This window comes from Galeopterus variegatus, unplaced genomic scaffold, assembly GCF_000696425.1.
Source record: "Galeopterus variegatus unplaced genomic scaffold, G_variegatus-3.0.2 Scaffold214, whole genome shotgun sequence".
In the NCBI taxonomy this organism is placed as follows: Eukaryota; Metazoa; Chordata; class Mammalia; order Dermoptera; family Cynocephalidae; genus Galeopterus; species Galeopterus variegatus.
In genome coordinates this window covers 127988-151576 of record NW_007726325.1, presented here as the reverse complement: position 1 = coordinate 151576, position 23589 = coordinate 127988, and the positions used below count along the sequence as shown (strand labels likewise).

Sequence of the window (23589 nt, the reverse complement as noted above, 5' to 3'; positions counted from 1 at the left end):
TTTGTTTGTTTGTTTGTTTGTTTGTTTGTTTGTTTGTTTGTTTGTTTGTTTGTTTGTTTGTTTGTTTGTTTGTTTGTTTGTTTGTTTGTTTGTTTGTTTGTTTGTTTGTTTGTTTGTTTGTTTTAAATTTTTTTGGCAGCTCAGGTTTTAATGATTGACTTTGTAGGTACTTCCAGGTCTTGTGAGATCCAGTACACCTGGGTTGTGTGGCAGCTCTGTTCTGGACCTGAGTCTTTTCAGCAAACTGCTCCCCCTGCAGTTTTATATTCCTGACCAGTCTCCATAGGCTGGTCCTCTGCTGATTGGGGGGCAGATCAGCTGTCCATGCTGTGTCCCATGTTCCCATCTCCCCACCACCCGTACTCCAAACACTTCTCATGGGATGGACGAGGTGCTGGTCTCTTTGCAATGACTCACTGGCCTCTGAGTGGCTCCTTTTTTCTGTTGCTGTGGCTCCTCAGGCCTATGTGGGTCCATGGGAACCCTGGTAGTGGTCCAGCTGTCCTAAGGGCCACCAAGGCCCTTCTCTCCCCTTCCTCCTCTAAGCAACTTCATATAAAGGTCACAGCTGCAGTTTTTGCCAGCTCTTGCTCCGTGTGTTCACCAGCTCCAGCCTTGAAGCATCCAGGATTTGAAATGGTAGGGGCAATTCCTTTCTTTCTCTCACGTGGCTTCTCCTGCCTTCATGAATTCTATCAGTTTCTCCTCCTCTTCCCCTGAGCTCTAGTGGCCCCAGCTTGGCTGTAGTTGCTTTTTAATAGTTGTAAATTGGTTGATTTGTGGGAGGAGTAGTGCTGGCAATCGTCTATTCTGCCATCTTGACTGGAACTCATTTCCTTTTTCTTTTTTGTCTTTTTTCGTGTCCGTCAACGGATCGCAACCCTCAGTGTCGCGCCCATACCAGACCGGGACCGGCAACGGGATCGCAACCCTCGGTGCCGCGCCCGCACCTCGCTCAGCCAGTGAGCGGGAACCGGTCTGTATGTGGGATCCGAACCTTCAGTAAGAGCGCCGCCGCGCTCTCAAGCGGCGCACTGTAGCAGTGCGCCACCGGGCCGGCCCTTGACTGGAACTCATTTTCTGTGTGTCTTATTTGCTTTTGTTAGTGAATTCCTCAGGTACTGCCTCTTTTTTGTATTCAGTTGTTTTTTCATATGGACTTCCCTGATTCCTTCCTCTTTTTTTTTCTGTATATATCTTTAGTTCTTTTCTTACAGTGTTTACCTTGGGGATTACAGTTAACATCTCAAATTTATAACAACCTAGTTTGAATAACAGCAACTTAGTTTCAGTGGTATAGGAACACTGCTGCTATAAAAACTCTGTCTTCCCTTTATATTGTTATTGTCACAAATGACATCTTTATGCATTGTGTTCCCATTTACATAGGCTTACAATTATTGTTTTATGTATTTTCCTTTTAATTTTTTTTTGAGGGGGTGCAAGGATCCCACTTTAAATTATACATGAAGAAAATGAGTTATAAACTGAAAGTACAGTAATACTAGCTTTTATAATAACCTATGTTGTTACATTTAACACTGTCCCTTATTTCTTCTTACAGCTACAGGTTACTGTGTAGTGTTTCTTCATTTCATTCTGATGGACTCATTTTAAGCATTTCTTATAAATCTATTAATAATGAATTCCCTTGGCTTTTGTTTATTTAGGAATGTCCTAATTTCATCTTGATTCTTGAAGGACAGTTTTACAGGATATAGAATTCTTGGTTGACAGAGTTTTTTTATTCACACTTTTAAGTATGTTATCTCAGTGCCCCCTGGCCACCATGGTTTCTGATGAGAAATCATCTGTGAATCTTATTGAGGATCCTTTGTACATGAGTCACTTCCTTCTTGCTGTTTTTAAGAGTCTCTCTTTATCTTTGGGTATCTCAGTGTGGATCTCTTGAGTTTATCCTACTTTGGAATTTATTGAGCTTCTTGGATGAATATTTACATCTTCCAAATTTGGGATGTTTTTTTATATTATTTCTTAAATATTTTTTCTGCCCCTTTCTCTCTTTTGGGGAATTCCACGATGTGTCTGTTGGGATGTGGTGGTTTCCTACAGGTTCGTCAGGTTCTGTTTATTTTTCTTCATTCTTTTTCTTTCTGCTCAAACTGATTATTTTCAATTGCCTTATCTGTAAGTTTGCTGAATTTTTTTTCTACTCTGCCATTTTTTCTAACATCAGTAGCAATATATTATGTTTGTCTGTTTTTTTGGCAGCTGGCTAGTATGGGGAGTCTGAACCCTTGACTCTGTTGTTATAACAACACACTCTAACCAACTGAGCTAACGGGCCAGCCCTAGTAGTAATATTTTTGAATGTGAAAAACCACACTTAAGGGCCGGCCCGGTGGCGCACTGGATAAGTGTGCCGCTTGGGAAGCGCGGCGGCGCTCCCGCCCGAGGGTTCGGATCCCACATACAGACCGGTTCCCGCTCACTGGCTGAGCGAGACGCGGGAGCAACACCGAAGGTTGCAATCCCGTTGCCGGTCCCCGGTCCGGTGCAGGGGCAACACTGAGGGTTGTGATCCGTTGCCGGACACGGAAAAAGACAAAAGACAAAAAAAAAAACCACACTTAAATATAGCCTTTATTGCTTAATAATGACATTTCTCCTTTATTATATTGATTTTTAGTAAGAAAAAAATTGAAAATAGATACGTCAAAAAAAAAGAAAATAGGGCTGGCTGGTTAGCTCAGTTCGTTAGAATGCAGCATTATAACACCAAGGTCAAGAGTTCGGATCCCCAGCTGCTCAAAAAAGAAGAAAATATTTATAATTATACCCCCTAAAAGCCCTTTGTTGCTGTTAACATTTTGGTGTGTATCTTCCCACACTTTTTCCTCTTTATCTGTGTATACCTTGTTAACAAATATTTACAGGTACTTTCAGTGTGCCTGGTGCTGTCCTAGGTTCTTGATCTATAAAATTATATAGTTTGGACATCACATATGGTCCCATGGATTTGCAATCTGTTGAGAGATGAGGAAAAGTGAAGAGGCAATTGCAATATGATATGTGTGATATATACTCTGCTATCATAGGGTACCTAGAAGAGGCACATAACCCACATTTGGGGGAAGTCAGAAGTTAAGAATAAGAGGAAGAAAATAGTCCTTAGAACAGGAGTTCTGAGAGTATAGACTTGAGGCATATCACTAAGGGATACCATGATTTGCTGGAAAGAACAGACAATCTAAAAAGGACCTGGAGGAGAAATATCAGAGAGGTCAAATGAAAAGTAGTATAGTGTAAAAGAAGGAAAATGAATTAAGGGAAAAGAAGTGGTTAGGAACCAGCTAACATTTATTGACTGTTTATTGTGTTTCAAGTATTCTACAAATATTATTTCATTTAATTATTAAAACAATGTCTTGGGCTAATTAACACCGTTCTCATTTTACCAGCAAGGGTAAAGTCATAGAGATAATTAGTGCCGTTTGAATTTAGCAACAAAGCACTCACTGGTAACCTTGGCAGGGGGCAGCTGCAGTGAAATAATGCAGGTGAAAGCCAGATTGCCAAAGATAAGGAGTAGAAATAGTGTAGACAAATTTAAGTGACCCCTTCAGACATTTTGTGTGTTAAATGAGTATACAGTGACAAGTGGAAAACAGTAAAAATGGTGTGAGTTGTGACAACTTAGTTGAGTGACTGGTTTCCACACAGATTAGCCTCATAGCACATGCAATTCAGACTGTATTTTTGTTGTTTTTTGTTTTGTTTTTTGTGGTGGCTGGACAGTACGGGGATCCAAACCCTTGACCTTGGTGTTACAAGGCTGCACTCTAACCAGCAGACCTAACCAGTCAGCCCAAATCAGACTTGTATCTCAGCAGAACTACATACCTGCCATAGCTCACAAATAGTATGCCAAGACTGCTGTATGTTGGTTTACTCATCATTGCCAGGTGTTAAGAAATATCAAATTATCTGAACATTTATTAAATGCCTGTAGTGTGAGTCTTTATGTGCCTCATGAAACTCAGAATTTCTCATATTAAGCTATGTTTATATATATATATATATTTTTTTTTTTTTTTCTCCTTTTTGTCTTTTTTCGTGACCGGTAACGGGATCGCAACCCTCGGTGTCGCGCCCGTACTGCGACCGGCAACGGGATTGGAACCCTCGGTGTCACACCTGCACCGCGCTCAACCAGTGAGCGGACCAGTCTCTATATGGGATCCGAACCCTCGGCGGGAGCGCCGCCATGCTCCCAAGCGCCCCCAAGCACCGCTGGCGCACTATGTTTATATTTTTAATATATTATTTGTGAGTTGAATATTACTAACAGGGTAATATATTTCAATTAATTAGGGTTTTCTTTATATTTTACTTTTAATACATTAAGATAACAGAACTTCCCATTAAGTTATTTTTTCTATTCAGCAAGCATACCTACATCTAGTCTCTTTAATGTGTTTACCATTTAGGTGCCTATGGTTCATGCTTGAAGTTTTAATGACAAAGAATGAAAACAATAGCCATGCCTTTATGAAGAAGATGGCAGAGAACATCAAGTTAACCAGAGATGCCCAGTCTCCAGATGAATCCAAGACAAATGAAGTAAGATGAATGTTAGGCCAGTGGAGATTAAGATGTTATAGAAAAACATACTGTCCCACTTTTGTTTTCTGATCATTACATAATAATTTAAATCATAGAACTTTTATAAACATATATTTATAGTCAATTTTTATTGCATTTCATTATAAATTATTATTTTGGGAACCTTTAATACTCAAAGATATGAAAACATCTGCAGAGCAGGAGGGTAAGAATTAGTAAAATTTACAGATGAATGGATTTTTTTTGTGCATGCTCTCTCTGGTTTGCTTTGTTTGTTATTTTTAATGCATAGTTGGCATTCATGTTAAATTAAGAAAGAAAGTTTTTTTCCTTTATCAGAAGGTTACATGAGAAGCAATACTGAATAGAAATATGACATGTTCAAGGAATTAATAGCAATCACATATACTTCTTTTAACTCTAATTTATACATTTTGTGCAATATTGAAAACTATATATAATCTTTTTTTTTTTCCTCCTTAGAAACTTTATACAGTGTGTGATGTGGCTCTGTGTGTTATAAATAGTAAAAGTGCTTTGTGCAATGCAGATTCACCAAAGGACCCAGTCCTCCCAATGAAATTTTTTACACAACCTGAAAAGGTAATTTTTCTCCATTTTTCTACTTCACTAAACTGATTTAAATTTCAGTTACCATCAACTCTAGCGGCAAATATTGGATTGTCTGGATCTCTGGGTTTATCTAGGAATGGGAGGTTGTCTTCGAAATACCTGAACATCATTCACACTTAAATAGAATACAAATCAAGCTGCATGTCTGCATGTTATAGTTTTTCTTTTTCCTTCTGGGTATTTCTAGAATGAAGATGAGTTTTGGGAATTTTTTTTTTAAGATTACTTTACTCTCATTTTATTAAAACACGTTAGTATTTTGGGGCGGCCCGGTGGCGCACTGCTACAGTGCGCGGCTTGGGAGCGTGGCTGTGCTCCCGCCGAGGGTTCGGATCCCACATACAGACCGGCCGCTCACTGGCTGAGCGAGGTGCGGGCACAACACCGAGGGTTGCGATTCCGTTGCTGGTCCCGGTCCAGTACGGGCGCGACACTGAGGGTTGCGATCCGTTGCCGGATACGAAAAAAGACAAAAAAAAAAAACACGTTAGTATTTCTACAGACAAGACATTTTTAAATGTTTGCTGCAGTGTAAATATAAATACATCTATACATGAAGTAAAGTGTTGGAGTTAACGGAAGTGGTCTTGGCAATTGATAGACCTGGATTCTGATTAACCACTTTTAACTCGAGGGACAAGTTAACTCCTCTAAACCTCAATTTCTTCATCTCTATAATGTGGATGTTAATAATACATATGAAGCTGGCAGGTTAGCTCAGTTGGTTAGAGCGTGGTGCTGATAACACTAAGATCCGGGGTTTGATCTGCACACCAGCCATCTGCTCCAAAAAACAAAAACAAAAGATAATATGATACATATGAATAATTACTAATATTGAGGCTTTTATGAAGAGTTTATTATATAGTAAGCATTCAGTGAATGGTATTATTAATAATATACATAGTATTCTGTTATCAGCATGTAAGTAAATTTTGTAGGTAACCCTACTCTGTAAGTTTTTCCAATTAATTTGGATTTCAAAAAACTTTAAATGTCTTTTATATATTCCCTGCTTTTAGGTGATATTTTGAAGTTTGTTTAATTTTCCTGTGATTTGTTTAAAAAAACAGAATATCAAATACTTTTAATTGGAAAAAATACAGCATTTAAACAATTTCTACACATTTTCATGCCTGTAGATATGCCCAAGTAATAACCCCCTTAGAGTATTCTATAAAGAACATTTCAGAGAATGTTTTGTTGAAAATTTTAAATCTGATTTTCATTATTTGACATAGTTTTAAACATTTACTGTGCCTTGCTTTTCTTAGGAATAATAAGGATTGCAAAGGTATTTGCCCTCTTATTGAATCTACTGGTCTTTATAAATATTGTTAATGTGAGCTCTTGAATTTAAATTTATCCTACTGTTGGCCCAAGGCCATCATGCCTGGAGTAGTGCTCAAATAGTGCTCAAATGCTCTTTATACCAGTGGTGATGATCAGCCATTATCAAGAATTAAATTGCTGTTTGTCACTACATCTAAATGGCCTCAAATCACATTTTTTTATTGTTTTGTTATCTGTAACTTAAAATAACTTATAGTATTTTAGTTTTCTTAATGATAACTTAGGATTTTCTGTTTACAATATACAACATACCTCATTTTTTTCCTGACATGTTGCTCTAATTGGGTGTAAATTTAGACACTAGAAAGTTAGGCTTGTTCGGATAGTGAGCCTAGTGGGGCTATAGTGCTATAGTATATCTTCATGAATAAAGTGAATGAACTTTGGTGCCCAGGCTTTGTAACATTTATTTTAGCTGCGTAAAAGCCTTTGTGCAAAAGAAATGATACAGTTTTGCATAGCACACATGACAAAAGTGTGATTTCCTCACAGACACACTTAAGCCCTTTGTTTCCTATGACAGTAGTGTGAAGATAAATTTAATATTTTGATAATGTGTTACCTTTATGATTTGGACAGTTGGTCTAGTTACAGTTCTAAATTTTTTTTTTTTTTTTAAAGGAGTAAACTGGAGATTGTTTCCACTGAACCACATGAAAAAATAGGAGTGTGATTTATTTAAAATGTGATTTAGGAAATTTACCTCTGGTATTTGCCTAAGTTTTATGTGCCTTTGATTTAATTTAAAGCTAGACTTAGAGTAAGGCTCCTTAAATGTGTTTTGATTATCTGGTGAATTGGTATATATAACACAAATGTAATTGTTACTGCAAGGCATAATGCCTGAAAAGTCTTATTTAGACGACAAAAATATGCATGTCCATTTTGATTTTTTTTATTTAATAGGACTTCTGTAATGACAAGAGTTATATTTCAGAAGAGACAAGAGTACTTCTGTTAACAGGAAAGGTATTATGTACTTGATAATTTTGGGATCTTTATTTCATATGTATATTACTTCTGCTATTTCTAGAAATAACCTTTAAATGTCCCCTAGATTTTATAGTTCCTGATTCTTACGGATCACATTGTGGGTTGTAGCATGTTCTCTCAGACTCTTATCTGTTATGAATCATTCTTCTGACTTGCCACCATGTGCCACCATGTATTCTCATCAGTAATGATAAGTCTCAATTTATTTACAATCCACAAAGCAGATTTTCCTGAGAAATGGTATAATGGACTTAGATGTATAAGATAATTAAAAGAAATAGTTTTAAAGTACTAATGAGTTAGACAATTTATATTCTATAAAAGTAACATGATAACCTAAAAGAACAAAAGGAAATTTCATTTTTGGTAAATGGTTTCCAATCTATTACTGTGTACATTTCATTGTTTTTTTACAAGACATTTTATTATGTATTTCAGGGGCATTTTTTATTTTGGTTGACTAATGTGGAATAACAAATGTTGCCTAGTTATTGTTGAGTAGAAATAATGCTTATGACTTAATTGCACTAAGGCAGCCAAACACGATTTTACAGAATTATCATTTCTCATAAATTTAGGGTTTAGCTTTCCAAGGTAACAATACCTTGGCTTAGGCTGAACAATATCTCTTACATGTGCCTAAATTTATATGTATTTCTTTCAGTAAGATATAAAATAACATATATATGTGTGTAATTTTTAGCCAAAGCCTGCTGGAGTACTAGGTGCAGTAAACAAGCCTTTATCAGCAACGGGAAGGAAACCCTATGTTAGAAGCACTGGCACTGAGACTGGAAGCAATATTAATGTAAATTCAGAGCTGAACCCTTCGACCGGAAATCGATCAAGGCAATATTTTTCTTCCAGTTGTTTTTGTTACTATCACTCATTGCTTGTTTCATCTTTTAATTTATTCCTAGAGTACTGTATCATGAAATTAACTTCTACCTTTTGAAGTGTTTTGGTACAAAATAAGTATGAATTTTAGTATTTTTAATGATAAGAGAGTGTACTATACACTTTGAAAACATAGCATTCTAAATGTGTAGAAAGGTTAAGAGAAAATAAGTATTTATAATATATAACCAATTTACATGGAACCATTTATTTTCTATATATGAGGAAATTTAATAATGAAAACTATGAAAATATAACTGTTTTAAGTAAATTGAAATACTTTTTAATTTTTAACTCAATATAGAATAAGCTAACATTGTTATAACATTTTCTACGTATAAAAGTATTCCATGTTTATTTTAACATATCAGGTGTTGAGTATGTTAACTGCTGCATAAGAACACTGAGTCCCTTTTTTTTAAATTTCTTTTTGTTTTTTCTTTTTTGGCGGGTGTCCAGTATGGGGACACAAACCCCTGTCTTGGTGTTATAACACCAAGCTCTAACTGGCTGAGCTAACTAGCTAGCCCTACTTATATCAACACTAAATATTGAATCTTTTTCTCAGCACTATTTACAGTAAGCGAAGGATTGGAATCAGCCTAAATGTTCATCAGAGGATTGAATAAGGAAAATGTGGTATATCTACACAATGGAATACTACTCTGCTATAAAAAAAAAAAAAAAGAAAAGAAATGCTACCATTTGCAGCAACATGAATGGACTTAGAGAAAATTATATTAAGTGAAATAAGCCAGGCACAGAAAGAGAAATATCACATGTTCTCACTTATTTGTGGGAGCTAATAAAAATAAATAAATAAATATACAAACAAATGGGGGAGAGAAAGAAGACAACAATCACAACAATTCCTTGAACTTGTTAAGACAAGTGAACAGATATGATGTTTATGGGGGGCAGGGGGAAAGGGACAGAAGAAAAGGAGGAATTGGTAAAGGGACATGAAAATCAACTACATTGTATATTGATAAATTAAAAAAATAAATATTGAGTCTTTTAAAGATTTTATTTATTTTTTGAATTGAAACAATTGATTATGCTAAAAGTTTTATTCTTGAAATCTTTAGAATAAATTCAACCAGTGAAGTTAACATTTTTAATAGTAGAATCCCAAAATATCCAAAATATAAAATACTGTGGAATAGCTGTGGTTTAAAGAGATGGTCGGGGCTCAGACACCTCTCAAGTGGCCTCTTCTTGCAGCTCTCTTACTTGCAGAACATGAAGAACTCTAGAAATAATTATACTATACTATGACCTATAGTTTTATTTTTGTTTTAGGCTTTCCTACCCCCAAGAGGTAAGGCTTAAAATAGTTGTGTTATGGGCCGGCCCCATGGCTCACTCGGTAGAGTGCGGTGCTGATAACACCAAGGCCACGGGTTCGGATCCCATATAGGGATGGCTGGTTTGCTCACTGGCTGAGCGTGGTGCTGACAACACCAAGTCGAGGGTTAAGATCCCCTTACTGGTCATCTTTTTGAAAAAAAAAAAAAAAAAAAATAGTTGTGTTATTTTGTTTCTTGACAGTCTTTTTCTTAGGTGGTTTTAGGCAGTCATTTCTCTTGGTTACATGAAAATCAGGAACATGATATAATAAAGCAATAGTCTGTAACCACAGAAGATCTGAATCTTACTATCATTTCTTCATTTGGCCCTGGTTTCTAAACTAGACTAAGCCTTTCCTTATTGGTATAATGAGAAAGTGGACTTTTATTCATGTGGTGAAATAAAGGCCCTTTGTTGTATTTTTCTTTAACAGAGAACAGAGTTCAGAGGCAGCAGAAACTGGAGTTAGTGAAAATGAAGAGAATCCTGTGAGAATTATTTCTGTCACACCTGTAAAGAATATTGACCCAGTAAAGAATAAGGTAAATTTAAAAATTTAACAAGTAGATTTTTCCCATGGAGATTCTTATTACAGTTTCATGGTAGGGATAAAAAACCCACAGTTGACAGGTTAATGTACATACTACATTTTATACATGTATGTACAGCACTCCCTGAAATACCTACCGTGTTTCCGCTCTCCAAAAATGATTCTGCCTACAACCACCCACTTTATTTTACAAGAGTTTACATGGTCACTCTTCTGCCACACTACCCAACACCTTGAAAGAATAGGTATCAAAAGGTTTTGAGACCTTCTTTCAAAAGTTTGTCGATTCCTGCCAAAGGTCAGCACTGTTTTGTTTCTGTTGTATTTTTTTTTTTTTTCCTTTTTGTCTTTTTTCGTGTCCAGCAACGGATCGCAACCCTCAGTGTCACGCCCGGACCGGGACCGGCAACAGGATCACCACCCTCGGTGTTGCTCCCACACCTTGCTCAGCCAGTGAGCGGGAACCGGTCTGTATGTGGGATCCGAACCCTCGGCGGGAGCGCCACCACACTCCCAAACGGCGCACTGTAGCAGTGCGCCACCGGGCCGGCCCTTTCTGTTGTATTTTTAAAAGTTAAACTTTTATGATTTAGCCTTTAAAGTGTATTTGAATTTTTATTTAACAGCCACATTCTTTATTTTTGACCTTTAATCTATAGCATTCAATTTTCTTAACAATTTTTTGGCAAGAGAGGGGAGTATAACATAATTGGTAGGAGCATCAGACCTGATTTTGAACCCTGGCTCTGCCACTCTCTGGCTAAGTGTTGACTTGGGCAGATAGATTGCTTGATGCCTCCAAGCATCCATTCAACTGTAAAATGAAATTGATAACGTATCTCAATAGGAATGGCTTGAAGGTACTATTATTTCTTTTCCCAAAGAATAGTATTCTTAACTTGCTTATCTTTATTTCCCACCACGTATTTTTGGTGGTCCTCAAATGTTTTAGGTATTACCCTCAGGTATGTAAATATACTAGGATTATACAGTTATTTCACTACAGCTTAACTTTTCCTATCCAAGCTCTCATTATCTGAACTCAAATTGAATAGATAAGGATGCATTTTTATATCATCCTCTCCTTACCCAAACTCTTGCTACTTGCTGTCTGAAACACAGTATGTCAGTGGATACAGGTAACAGGGTAACTCTCACTATCAAAACTCTTGGAATCATTTTTTCTTTTCAATTAGCTTATGCATTATTACAAATTGTAATTTTTCTTTGTGCCCTTTATCCACTTTCTCCCTAACACCTTCTCCCTCCTACAGAACTATTCCACCAAAAAAAAAAAGTGAAATCTAAGAACCAGTAGATTTGAATATTGTGGGGTCCTTGTGCAGAATTCAGCAGTCTTGATGTAAACAAACTTAGATACAGAAAGGCATATTGCCACAGGCATTCGTTAGATGTGCTTATAAAGCATATTAAGAGGTGGTGTGTGCATTATCATGCAGGGACACAGATGTTTATCTAGTACAACCAGTCATCTTTAAGCTTTCCAGACCCTACTTAAAATTATATATAATTTTAGGGCCGGCCCGGTGGCGCACTCGGTAGAGTGCGGCTCTTGGGAGTGTGGCGGCGCTCCCGCCGAGGGTTCGGATCCCATATAGAGACCGGTCCGCTCACTGGTTGAGCGCAGTGCAATCGCTCAACTCCTCCCGCCGAGGGTTCGGATCCCATATAGAGACCGGTCCGCTCACTGGTTGAGCACAGTGCAATCGCTCAACTGGCGCTCCCGCCGAGGGTTCGGATCCCATATAGAGACCGGTCCGCTCACTGGTTGAGCGCAGTGCAATCGCTCAACTCAGGGTTGCGATCCCATTACCGGTAACGAAAAAAGACAAAAAGGAAAAAAAAATTATATATAATTTTGAAAAATTGGATATTTAAATTTTTATTTTTGAGAGGCCAAAGCCTTACTTTCTAATTGATCTGTGATAATTTTTTCACACTTTCAGTGAATTTTTTGACAAACTTGCTGTAGCCTGAAGAGACAGATTGTATTTTAGCAAAAGCTTGATAGCTTTCCAGTCAAGTCACCATGAGCTGATATGGTCATTTCTTTCATAGGCCTGATCGTCAGCCCTGTAGGCTCAAGAAACTAGCTTGTTAGTACTATGAAAATATGTAAAGGTTTAAAGCAGTATTTCTTGCTAACCAATTTCTTAGAGATTGATGTTTAATCCAATTTATTAGTTTATATCTATGAAAATTATCCAGCAAACTGGATATGTATGTACATATACATAATTTTCATAAATGTATAAATATGGGCATGCATGATTTTGGGGGGGGGGGCTGGCTGATATGGGGATCTGAACCTGTGACCTTGGTGTGTTAAGGCTGCATTCTAACCAAAAGTGCATGATTTTTAATGTCACCTTTTTTTTCTTCTTAAACAGTCTAATCTGTCTATGTCCTTTTTTCCCTCTACAGTCTTGTCATATTCATGTGTATATATACACTTGTTTCCCACTACAGTGTTGCAATGAATATTCATTATACACACACACACACACACTGATGATTTTATTTCTGAGGTCCAAGTTTCTTGTAAAAGGATTGTTGTCAAAGGATAAATGTATTACACATTTTAGACATTTCCATATTGATTTCTTGAAAGACTGGAATACTTGGCATTTCTTCCAGCAAGGTATGAGAGCACTTTTTTCTCTACCCACTGACAACAGGTTTTACAGTTCTTTTGAATTTTTTTCAGTCTCCAGTATCAAAACTAATGCCCCACTATTGTTTTAATTTGCCATTTCTCTACTGTATGTTGGTTGATCCTTTGGATGTGCACTTCTATAATTTGCCTGTTCATATTTTGCCTTTTATTATTATTATTATTCATTTATTTTTGGCAGCTAGTCAGTATGAGGATCCTAACCCTTGACCTTGGTATTATATAACACTGCATTGTAACCAACTGAGCTATCCGGCCAGCTCCCAAAGATAACGATTTTAAAATGGGGGGGTTGGCTGGTTAGTTCAAAGTGAGGGGTTCAGATCCCATTACCGGCCAGCTGCCACATAAGTTAAGTGTGTAAATAAGTATAAGTTAGTAAAGTAAAGAAATGTTATCTTTGTCTTGTCTAACTTAGCTTCTGATGCTGTAGTAGTTTTATCTTTTTGTTATTCTTGCTCCCTTCTAATCCAGTAGCCATACAACAGCCAGTGTGGTCTTTTGAAAATATAATTTGGATTATGTTTGTCCTCTGGTTAAAAATTACTATCTTTAGCACTAGAATAAAATCCAAATTTCTAAACAATCTGTCCCATGCGTGCTTCTCCTACCTTATCTTATACTGCTCTCCCATCACTCCTTATAGTCCAGTTTCCTTAAATCTGCCAAACTCTTTTCTTCTTTGAGTTCAGTATGATGTATGTATCTTTCCTCTGTCCAGAATTCTTCACTTTTCATATGACAGGATCCTGCTTTAATATTGTTTACAGAATGTTTCCCAAAAAGGACCAATTAGAAATTGATGCTTCCTATGATTTTTTTCAGAACTCCCTGTTATTTACCTCTTAGTATTTGGGGTAATTTGTACTTTTAAAAAAATTAGTCACCTACCGTATGAACCTACATGAGGACAGAAACAATTCAGTTTTGTCCCCAATTTATGCCCAACAGCCAGCCACCACACATACTAGATATTCAGTTGAACCGAATGTTTCCTACTTGAGGTTTGATAATACTTGGTCGTGTTGTTGACACATCTTGTTTTGCCAAGAAATCACCATCTTTTCCCAAGATGACTTTGCATATCTCTTTTGTAATCCATTGTGGATTGTTTTGCAGTTTAATTCTTGTGGGCTACTTACTCTTGTCCTTTCATGTATTATCCTGGCTGGTATGGGGATCTGAATCCATTCTCTTAAAGTGAGGCTTATCATTAGAGTAAACCTAGAGTAAAATACTGATTAGTGGATTTTCTTACTTAAATTATTACTCTCATGAGTTTTCATTTAAGTAAATTTTCTTGAAACATGAAGACTTGTCATATTTTTCCTCATTCTGGAAATATTTTCAGGGGAAAATGAAAATGCATTAATTGAAAATATATAGTCTAATTTTTTGGATGATGGTATGTTCCTCTGTTCCCCTTTAATCAATTAAAATTATACTGATTAAAATTTCATTCTGAAAACTATTGTTTCTTCTAAAGTCTATTATGTCTATTATAATAAAATGGAATTTTATTATTTTGAATATTTTAGATAACAATACATGATAAACTAGAATAAGAAAAAAGGGAAATGTTCAGAAAATAGTAGAAGGTTAATGATTGCAGTAAAAGAGAAACAAAAGTTTGAATGAATGGGATGAGAAGTTAAAGAACTTCATTTCACAAAACTACAAAAATTACTGTAGTTAGATGCATCGTTGAGAAAGAAAATAGGATATTGAATTCTGAAAATACTTTTCTTTTGAAAGTAATAAATTTAAGGGCCGGCCCATGGCTCACTCGGTTGAGTGCGGTGCTGATAACACCAAGGCCATGGGTTCAGATCCCTATATAGGGATGGCCGGTTTGCTCACTGGCTGAGTGTCGTGCTGACCACACCAAGCCAAGGGTTAAGATCCCCTTATCAAGTCATCTTTATTTTAAAAAAGAAAAAAAGTAATAAATTTAGGGCATGCCATCAATAAAAAGGATGTTTTCATTTGGAATGGGTACAATAATAAAGCCAAGTAGATTTTCTTTGTTTAATATGTATGACCTGTGCATTTTCATAAGCATTTGTTGAGCATATTATATGTGCCAAGCACCATATTAGGCACCAGGAATGGTCCTTCTTCTCAAGGAGCTCACTTTGCTAATGGAATATAGGCAATTAACTAGAAGTCCTGGAATCCCAATTCCTTTAAAAACTTTCAGAATATTTTTTTGTGGTATAAATCATTGATATGTAAGGAACTTGTGTTTACAGAATTGTTTTGTGCTCTTTTAGGAAATTAATTCTGAACAGGCTACCCAGGGCAACATAAGCAGTGACCGAGGAAAGAAAAGAACAGTAACAGCAGCTGGTGCAGAGAATATCCAACAAAAAACAGATGAGAAAGTAGATGAATCAGGACCGCCTCCCACTTCCAAACCCCGGAGAGGACGTCGACCCAAGTCTGAATCTCAGGGCAATGCAACCAAAAATGATGATATAAATAAACCTATTAGCAAGGGAAGGAAGAGAGCTGCAGTCAGTCAGGAGAGCCCTGGGGGTTTGGAAGCAGGTAATGCCAAAGCACCCAAACTGCAAGACCTTGCCAAAAAGGCAGCACCAGCAGAGAGACAAATTGACTTACAAAGGTAATATACATCATTCTTTTTGAGCTTTGTTAGACATTTTGTTTTATTCTTAGTATATTCCAGTCACACCAAATACCTAGGCATTTGGGACTGAAAAGTTCACTTAGTTTTACAGAGTAGGTTATAATGTCATTTGTTTTTATTTCTTTTTTCTTTTTTTTTTTTTTTTTTTAAAGATGACCGGTAAGGGGGTCTTAACCCTTGACTTGGTGTTGTCAGCACCACGCTCAGCCAGTGAGCGAACCGGCCATCCCTATATGGGATCCGAACCCGGGGCCTTGGTGTTATCAGCACCGCACTCTCCCGAGTGAGCCACGGGCCGGCCCTGTTTTTATTTCATAAACTGTAGTTTTAAGGCACCTATTTGAAGAAAGATCTCCTTTTTTTTCTTTGGTTAATTTTTATTTAGGATATGGTATTTTGATATTTCTGTTTTTTAACAAGGAGAGTATTATCTTTTGCTGGGAGCCCTTCACATGGTCACACTGGGTTACAGAACACAAAGGGCCACCTTTTAAATGTAGTGTCCCCAAATGGAGAAGATAGTCATGAAATATGAGCGGATATATCCAGATCACCTTCTACAGTATCTCATGGCATCGGATCCAGAAGGCCCAAACCTGTTCTAAGTGACAGTATGTTTCTCCACTTGTGTTTTTATCCACTAATAAATGCAGTAATGAAAGCCAATATTGGGAGCAAACTTTACATGACTTTTTTCCTCAAACGCGGACCTTTGACCTGTAACAACATATTTAACCTCTGTCTCCTTTTGTTCATTAGTAATACAGTATAATAGCTTCCTCAAAGGATTGTTCTGAAAATTAAATGGATCGATATAAAGCACTTAGCAAAGTACTTCGTACAGAATAAATGCTCGGTAATTGTTATTACCATTGTTTTGAATTCTAGTCGCCTTACTCCTTAATATACAAGCTGTTCGATATATAGGATCATGTCATCTGCAAACAGAGACAGTTTGACTTCATCTTTTCCAATCTGGATGCCTTTTATTTCCTTCTCTTCTCTGATTGCTCTGGCTAGTACTTCCAACACTATGTTTTTTTTGTTTTTGTTTTTGTTTTTCCCTTTTTGTCTTTTTTCGTGTCCGGCAACGGATCGCAACCCTCAGTGTCGCGCCCGGACCGGGACCAGCAACAGGATCGCAACCCTCGGCGCTGCGCCCGCACCTCGCTCAGCCAGTGAGCGGGAACCGGTCTGTATGTGGGATCCAAACCCTCGGCGGGAGCGCCACCACACTCCCAAATGGCGCACTGTAGCAGTGCACCACCGGGCTGGCCCTACAATTTCAGTTATACAAACGTTGAATGTTTTCCCAGAGATGATCAGAATTCTTTAATGGGTTTTTAGAGTTCTATCCTAGCCATTCCTCACTCAAAAAAATACTGATCATCACATAGGCCACCTAAGCCACCTGACCTACCTGACCTTTCCTCCCACTACTTGTCCTTTTGCCATCCAACTAAAATATCTACATACATACTTGGACCCTGAAAATTTTTTAGTAGCAATCAGACCTCGTCTCTGATTTAGGGCATTGTAAAATCCATTGCTCTACTTTTAGCTACACCACATGCCCCAACATCATTAAAGAAGACAAACAAACAATAATGGCTTACATGCCAGAGACTGGTTTTGATTAAAAATGGCATTTGGCCTTCTTAAAAACCCTCACAAAGAGCATTTTAAGAGTGAAAAGGCACCTTCAAGGTCTTAAGTAATCCATTTAGTAGATCGATGGGCAGTGTGTTATCCAAATACAGAATTCTGTGATTTGGAGGGGGTTAGAGTGTATTGGTCAGAAGGGGATACAGGGCCGGCCCGGTGGTGCACTGGAGAGTGCGCCGCTTGGGAGCGCGGCGGCGCTCCTGCCGAGGGTTCGGATCCCATGTGGAGACCGGTTCCCGCTCACTGGCTGAGCGCGGTGCGGGTGCAACACCGAGGGTTGTGATCCCATTACCGGTCAGTAAAAAAAGACAAAAAGGAAAAAAAAAAAGAAGGGGATACAGACACTAGACCTTGGTATTACAAGGCTGCACTCTCACCAACTGAGCTAACCAGCCAGCCCCTCTGTGACTCTTTTTTTTATTCTCAGGGAAGATAGATGGTTAAACTAGATGTTCATGATAACATCGTACTGTGTCAATTCAGAAAAATAGATTAAACATTTTGCACAAGTACTTTGGAAACTTCTGATTGAGTTATTAGCTGCTGATTCATGATTAACAAAACAGAAGAATATTCTAAAACCTTCTCCCATGCCTCCTCTTGCCTTTCTGTTTTGTCCTGGACCTAATATACAACTCTGCCCTTAAGTTCTAGCATTATGGCTTAGGCTTTGAATCCTGATCAGAGAAACCTAACTTACTCTGGAAAATCAGTATTATAATATTGCTCACGATAACCATGTGCATAGAGTTGAAAGCTTTATAGGCACATAATTGCTCCTTGTATTTACTTGGTAAATACTTAGCAATTAAAGTGCCAGCCATTGTGCTGTGTGTTGGCAATATGAAAGTATTCAAAATGGATATGTTCTTGCTCTCAGAGTATACTTCCTTACCTGTCAACTCCAGAAGAGAGCAGAAAACTTTCACTTAACATTTGTTGATTGATAACAATAAAAGTATAAGAATTATTTTCTTTAATTACTACATAAAACAGGATAAAATTCTGACACATACAACAACATGGATGAACCTTAAAGACATTATGTTAAGTGAAATAAGCTAGGCCCAAAAGGACAAATATTGTATGATTCCACTTATATGAAGTACCTAGAATAGTCAGATTCATAGAAAGAATGGTGGTTGCCGAGGGCTAGGGGCCAGTGAGGGTGGAGAGGTGTCGTTAGTGTTTAATGGATATGGAGTTTCAGTCTGGGAAGATGGAAAAGTTGTAGAGATGGTGGTAATGGTTGTACAGCAATGTGAATATAATTAATGCCACTGAACTGTGCACTTAAAAATTTGAAAATGGTAAATTTAGTTATATGCATTTGATCACAATTTTAAAATTTGCTACATAAAAACAATAATAGCTAACACTAATATGGTGCTTCTTGTGAGCCAGGCTCAATACTAAGCTCTTTATTTGTTAAACCATTAAATCCTTAAAATAGCTCTATGTGTATAAGTACTATCATTATCCGCAGCTTACAAAGAGGAGGAAACCCAGGCATAGAGGTCCTGTGTAGCTCTTGGTCCCTTTTCTTATATAAATGAGGAAGCCAGGATTAAACCAAAGCAGTGCAACTGCAGAGTTTATACCTGCCATACTATATTGTACTTTTAAGATTAAAATTAAATCTCAATTCTACATTCACTATATATGCGTACAAAGTTATTACAGTGAACACTCTGAAAATACTTACTTTCATATTTTAAATATCTAATGTAGCTCATAAATGTATAGTTATAAAGTAGAATATATTTGCACACAGTTGTAGTAACTTAAGTAAAAAAGCTAGTAAAATAATCACAGGTTAAACCAAACCAACTGTAGTCTTCTTTTAAACTCTTTCAGACTACGTTCAAACAAAAGCCCCCCTTCATTTTAGGGCTAGAGAGGAAAACCAAGGAAAAGGTCAGATGTTTTTGAAAGTGGTAAACTAAAGTAAATGAAGCACCCAATGCTAAGAACAAGACCATGGTGAAAATTATTTAGAATTATGTGTAGAAGGCCTTTGGGCCTTTGGTACGGTGCCTTGCATAAGTATTAGTAGCATAATAGTGATGATAGGAAAAGTCTATTCAGCATATATCTGACTTGCAAACAACCATTGTGAAGAAAGTACAACCTGGTATTAGAGATAAGGAAATGAAGACCTGAAAAGACCTTTCTCAGGTCACCTGGCCAGTGCTGTACAGGGCAAAGGCTTCATGTCGAGGCATACCTCTTATTTAACTACCTCACTATACTGCTGCAGGCTCTGCATCCCAAATCAGAAATCAGAAATCCTCCAAAATCTGAAAATTTTTGATGTCCAACAGAATGTTCAAAGGAAATGCTTCAGTGAGCATTTCAGATTAGGGATGCTCACCCGTAAGTGCAATGCAACTATTACAAACACTTTTGATCCCAAACATTTAGGATAAGGGATACTTAACCTGTAACAGTAGTAGCCACAGTTATGTTTTTCTTCTAATTTACATAGTTTTTTGTTTGTTTGTTTTTCTAAAGATGACTGGTAAGGGGATCTTAACCCTTGACTTGGTGTTGTCAGCACCATGCTCTCCCAAGTGAGCTAACTGGCCATCCCTACATAGGGATCCGAACATGTGGCCTTGGTGTTAACAGCACCATACTCTCCCAAGTGAGCCACAGGCCAGCCCACTTATTTCTAATACAATATATATATGGCAAGTGCTAACTTCTGTAGAGTTCCTCTTACTAGGTTTTTACTGACAGCATCAAGTCAATAATTATTTTTATAGCATGATCCTTGTTTACATGATTTATTTACTAGTTCAGGGATACTTTATTCCAACAAACATGGAGAACATATATAAAAATTTACTGGCATAGATTTGATCTGGGATGATGCTGAGTATTTTAACTTATAAAGTTAACTGTAGAATTTTTAGATCCCTTCGGATTTTTGTAATAAATGTATTCTTTCAGTGACTTGTATATATGTAGGTTCCAATAAGTATTCTTGTTTATGTTTTGGGTTGCATTTGGAATTGTTACTTCTTTTGAGAAAATTCCTTCAATTTACTCGATACATTTATAAAAATCAGCCATTTGCACTGTGGTTAGGAAACAGTACCTAAACAACTGAGTGTTAATGTTGGCTCTCTGAGTTTTGGGTGAAGGAATGATCATTTTAGTAGTTTAGTTTGCTTGTTTTTCCTTTATAAGGTGGAGCTCTTATCCAAATGGCAAACAATTCTAAATGTTTTGCACTCAAAATGTGTTTTTAATAGGTCTGTTGATTCTTGAGTATGTTTTGCTTACACTTAAGGCCAAATCATTCCACAAAACAGTCCTCAAACTTGAGACTTCTGGGGAATCTGTGAATTTAAAGTGGATAGCTCTAGGAAAACAGACAATAGTTTTCCCATCTTTGGATTAACATGTTTTGTTTAGTACGCTTAATATGGTAGTATTCAAGGATCTTGGAATTTCTGTTTCCATTAAGCAAAGAATTTACTGATTTCCTATGTTCATTTGGATATTGAGAATGGTTTCCTCATATCACATTGGTTCATATCTTAGAGTTAAAGTAACACCTAAGTGAGTATCCTCATGTGTTAAACAACTGCATATTAGTATGATATGTACATTCTTTCAGTAACCAGTGAATTTTTATCAAAATAACATGAAATTTTTCAGAAACCAAGTGCTCGGAAGTGATGGCGATTCACTCTGGGACATAGAATCAAGTCCAGGAAATTCTTCCAGTGACCTGGATCGTTTAAAAGTCTGTGAGAGCAGCCAGGAAGATACTGAGGACTCAGAGCTAGTAAAAAGGGAAGCTTCCTGAAGGTGCAGCAGGCAGCTTTTAGAGGATTCTTTGTCGTATTATTAAACTTGTTTCATATATAATAACAAATTAATAGTCTCTGTAAGAATCTTAATAATCACTCCACTTTTTTAGCATTGTTACGTTTATAAAATGTGTATGTAGTTTTGGGGTTTGGGAATGTATCTTTCCTTCTCTCCCAAGTTTGGAACTGTTGAGAAAGAGACACAGTCTTAATACTGATAAGGCTGATTTAAAATATGGAATGACACACAAGCAAGGTGGGCTACTAAACTGAACAACCACAGGCAGACCAGAATTCACCTCTCAGCAAAAGAGAACAAATTTAGACAAGGCCAAGCCCAACATGCTCAGTTTCTTTCCCCCATCTCATCTGTTAGAAAGTTTCTCCTCCCAAACAAGAGCAGGTGAGAGAGGAGGAGGAAAAGAGACCGTATATCCCCCTCTCCTGTACTTCCAGGGATCAGAATTTCCCTCCATATTAGTGAAATGGGACAAGTGGGCAATTCCTCTTAACCTCTTAACAAAATTAAGCTAAATATTCCTCCCTGGTTTTTGGAGGTTTGGGGGATTTCTTTTTGTTGTGTGTGTGAACTAAAATGTATGTTTCCCCAGCTCAGAAGTCAGAACTCTCTTTTTTCCTGCTTATAAATTCATTTTGCTATAGTGTCCAGTAATTTTTCTTCCATAAGTTTTTGAAAATATTAATAAAAAATTACAATTATTTCAAATAAATAGTTTTTATTGTTGTAAGCAAATACGGCATTAAATAGCAACACTTAAAATAGTTGAAAACATAAACTTTGTTGGTGTTTTGTTTTTATATAGTTTAGGAAAAGATTCCTTAAACCAAGTCAAGTGTGAGGTGAAAATGTGAAAAAAAAAAAAAAAACTAAGATTTTAGATAACCATAGAAATGAAACCAATCTGGTTTGATTTGTATCCTGTCTACATCTCTTCTAACTTTTCATTCTTCTCCTCTCCCCAAGGTAAAAAGAAAACTCACTTGCAAAGGGAGAAAATGAAGGCCAAACAGAAGCAGGCTCCAGCTTCTGCAAAACTTGGATTCAAAATGTCCCTGAACAGAAGATGAAGCTCACTTCAGAACACTCACTTTCTGCCTTGAAAACTGAAAGAAACTATTACTTCCTTTTCACATGACCACAAGTCCTCTGATGGAAATGTACAGCAGAAACTCTTGAGAGGCTAAAAGCAACTCTGTTCTACCCCCTCCCCACCAGACTTTTCTTATGAAGAGTCAATAATTAAGCAAATTGCTTAACACATCGTTCCAGTTCCTGCATATCTGGAGTTTAAACACACAATACACCATTAATTTCCATGCTGCAATTTTTATTTTAAAGAAAGTAACAAGATGTCCTTACACTGACACTGAAAATTCATCCATTTTAAAGCCAGGAATTCCCATTACCACAAGAAAAAAATAGAAGTCTACTGAATTAATTTTTTTAAAGGAAAGAGATCAGATTAAATATTTCTTTGTTTGTTTTTCCTTTTGGAAACTTTTATGTATAATTCTTTCTGCCTGCCTACTTTTCTGCAAAAGTGAGATGTACAGATTTCAGTTCCCTGCTATGAAAAGTGATGTGGTGGCAATTTTATAAATGTTGCTTTCTGATTTTTATCAGAGTGAGAAAATAATTAAAATTATTATTGATTTGCAAGTAGTAAACACCTCATTTTGATTCCCCTTCATTTTAGTTTAATATAATTTGCAATAAATGTACATATTGTTTGTTTCATAAAGCATATCACTTTAAAATGGTGTTTACTCCTGTGATTATGTTGGAATATTTGGAATTATAAAGGAGTAAAGACTGTCCAACATTTGGTTTTATAATGTTTGTCACCAGATTTTTATTATTAATGTAAAAAAAAAAGTCAATTTTTTTTAATAGTTGGACTTTGGCAGCTTTGTAAGGAAAGCTGGAGGTTTTAGGATTGCTATCAATTTTCAGCATTGTGCTATTGAGAAATAAGTGTTTTGCTTTCGTCTGCTGGTCTGGGCTCAGTTTTTATGTTTATTTTAGAAAACTTGCATCAATATATTATGTTTCTTGGCATTGTTCAGCATAGGTAATGTGTGCACTTTTTGTGTACACATAATCATATTTAAGTTTTTTGCGTAAAATAAATGCTTATAGATGTCATATGGCAGTCTTTTTTAATCTTTATAATATGCTTTCTTGTGAATTTTTTACGTGAAAGGGCTAAATTCATAAAGAATATGATTACAGTCAACTCTCCATTATCTATATAAAATAGTGACTGTGCCTCAGGTTTTTAATTATTAACTAACAAAATAATGAAGGCAAACTGCAAGACCTAATTCAGGAGGACCCTGACATCTGTCCTTTCTCACGGTCAAAGTTATC

At 36.7% G+C, this 23589-nt stretch overlaps 1 protein-coding gene across 3 annotated transcripts in view; it reads left to right on the top strand.

Moving 5' to 3' along the window:
* Positions 1-23364, top strand: part of PDS5A (PDS5, regulator of cohesion maintenance, homolog A (S. cerevisiae)) — a 143791-nt gene extending 120427 nt beyond the window's left edge. For 2 of the 3 annotated variants that reach the window (XM_008565929.1, XM_008565930.1), the window contains 7 exons: positions 4452-4584; positions 5071-5190; positions 7480-7542; positions 8270-8415; positions 10247-10355; positions 15332-15684; positions 22183-23364. In XM_008565929.1, the coding sequence (XP_008564151.1) occupies positions 4452-4584; positions 5071-5190; positions 7480-7542; positions 8270-8415; positions 10247-10355; positions 15332-15684; positions 22183-22186 (928 nt within the window). In that variant the 3' untranslated portion in view covers positions 22187-23364. Of the gene's footprint in view, positions 1-4451; positions 4585-5070; positions 5191-7479; positions 7543-8269; positions 8416-10246; positions 10356-15331; positions 15689-22182 lie in introns of those variants that run through there. The other variant, XM_008565928.1, reaches the window with a different exon arrangement.
* Positions 23365-23589: the final 225 nt, after the last annotated feature.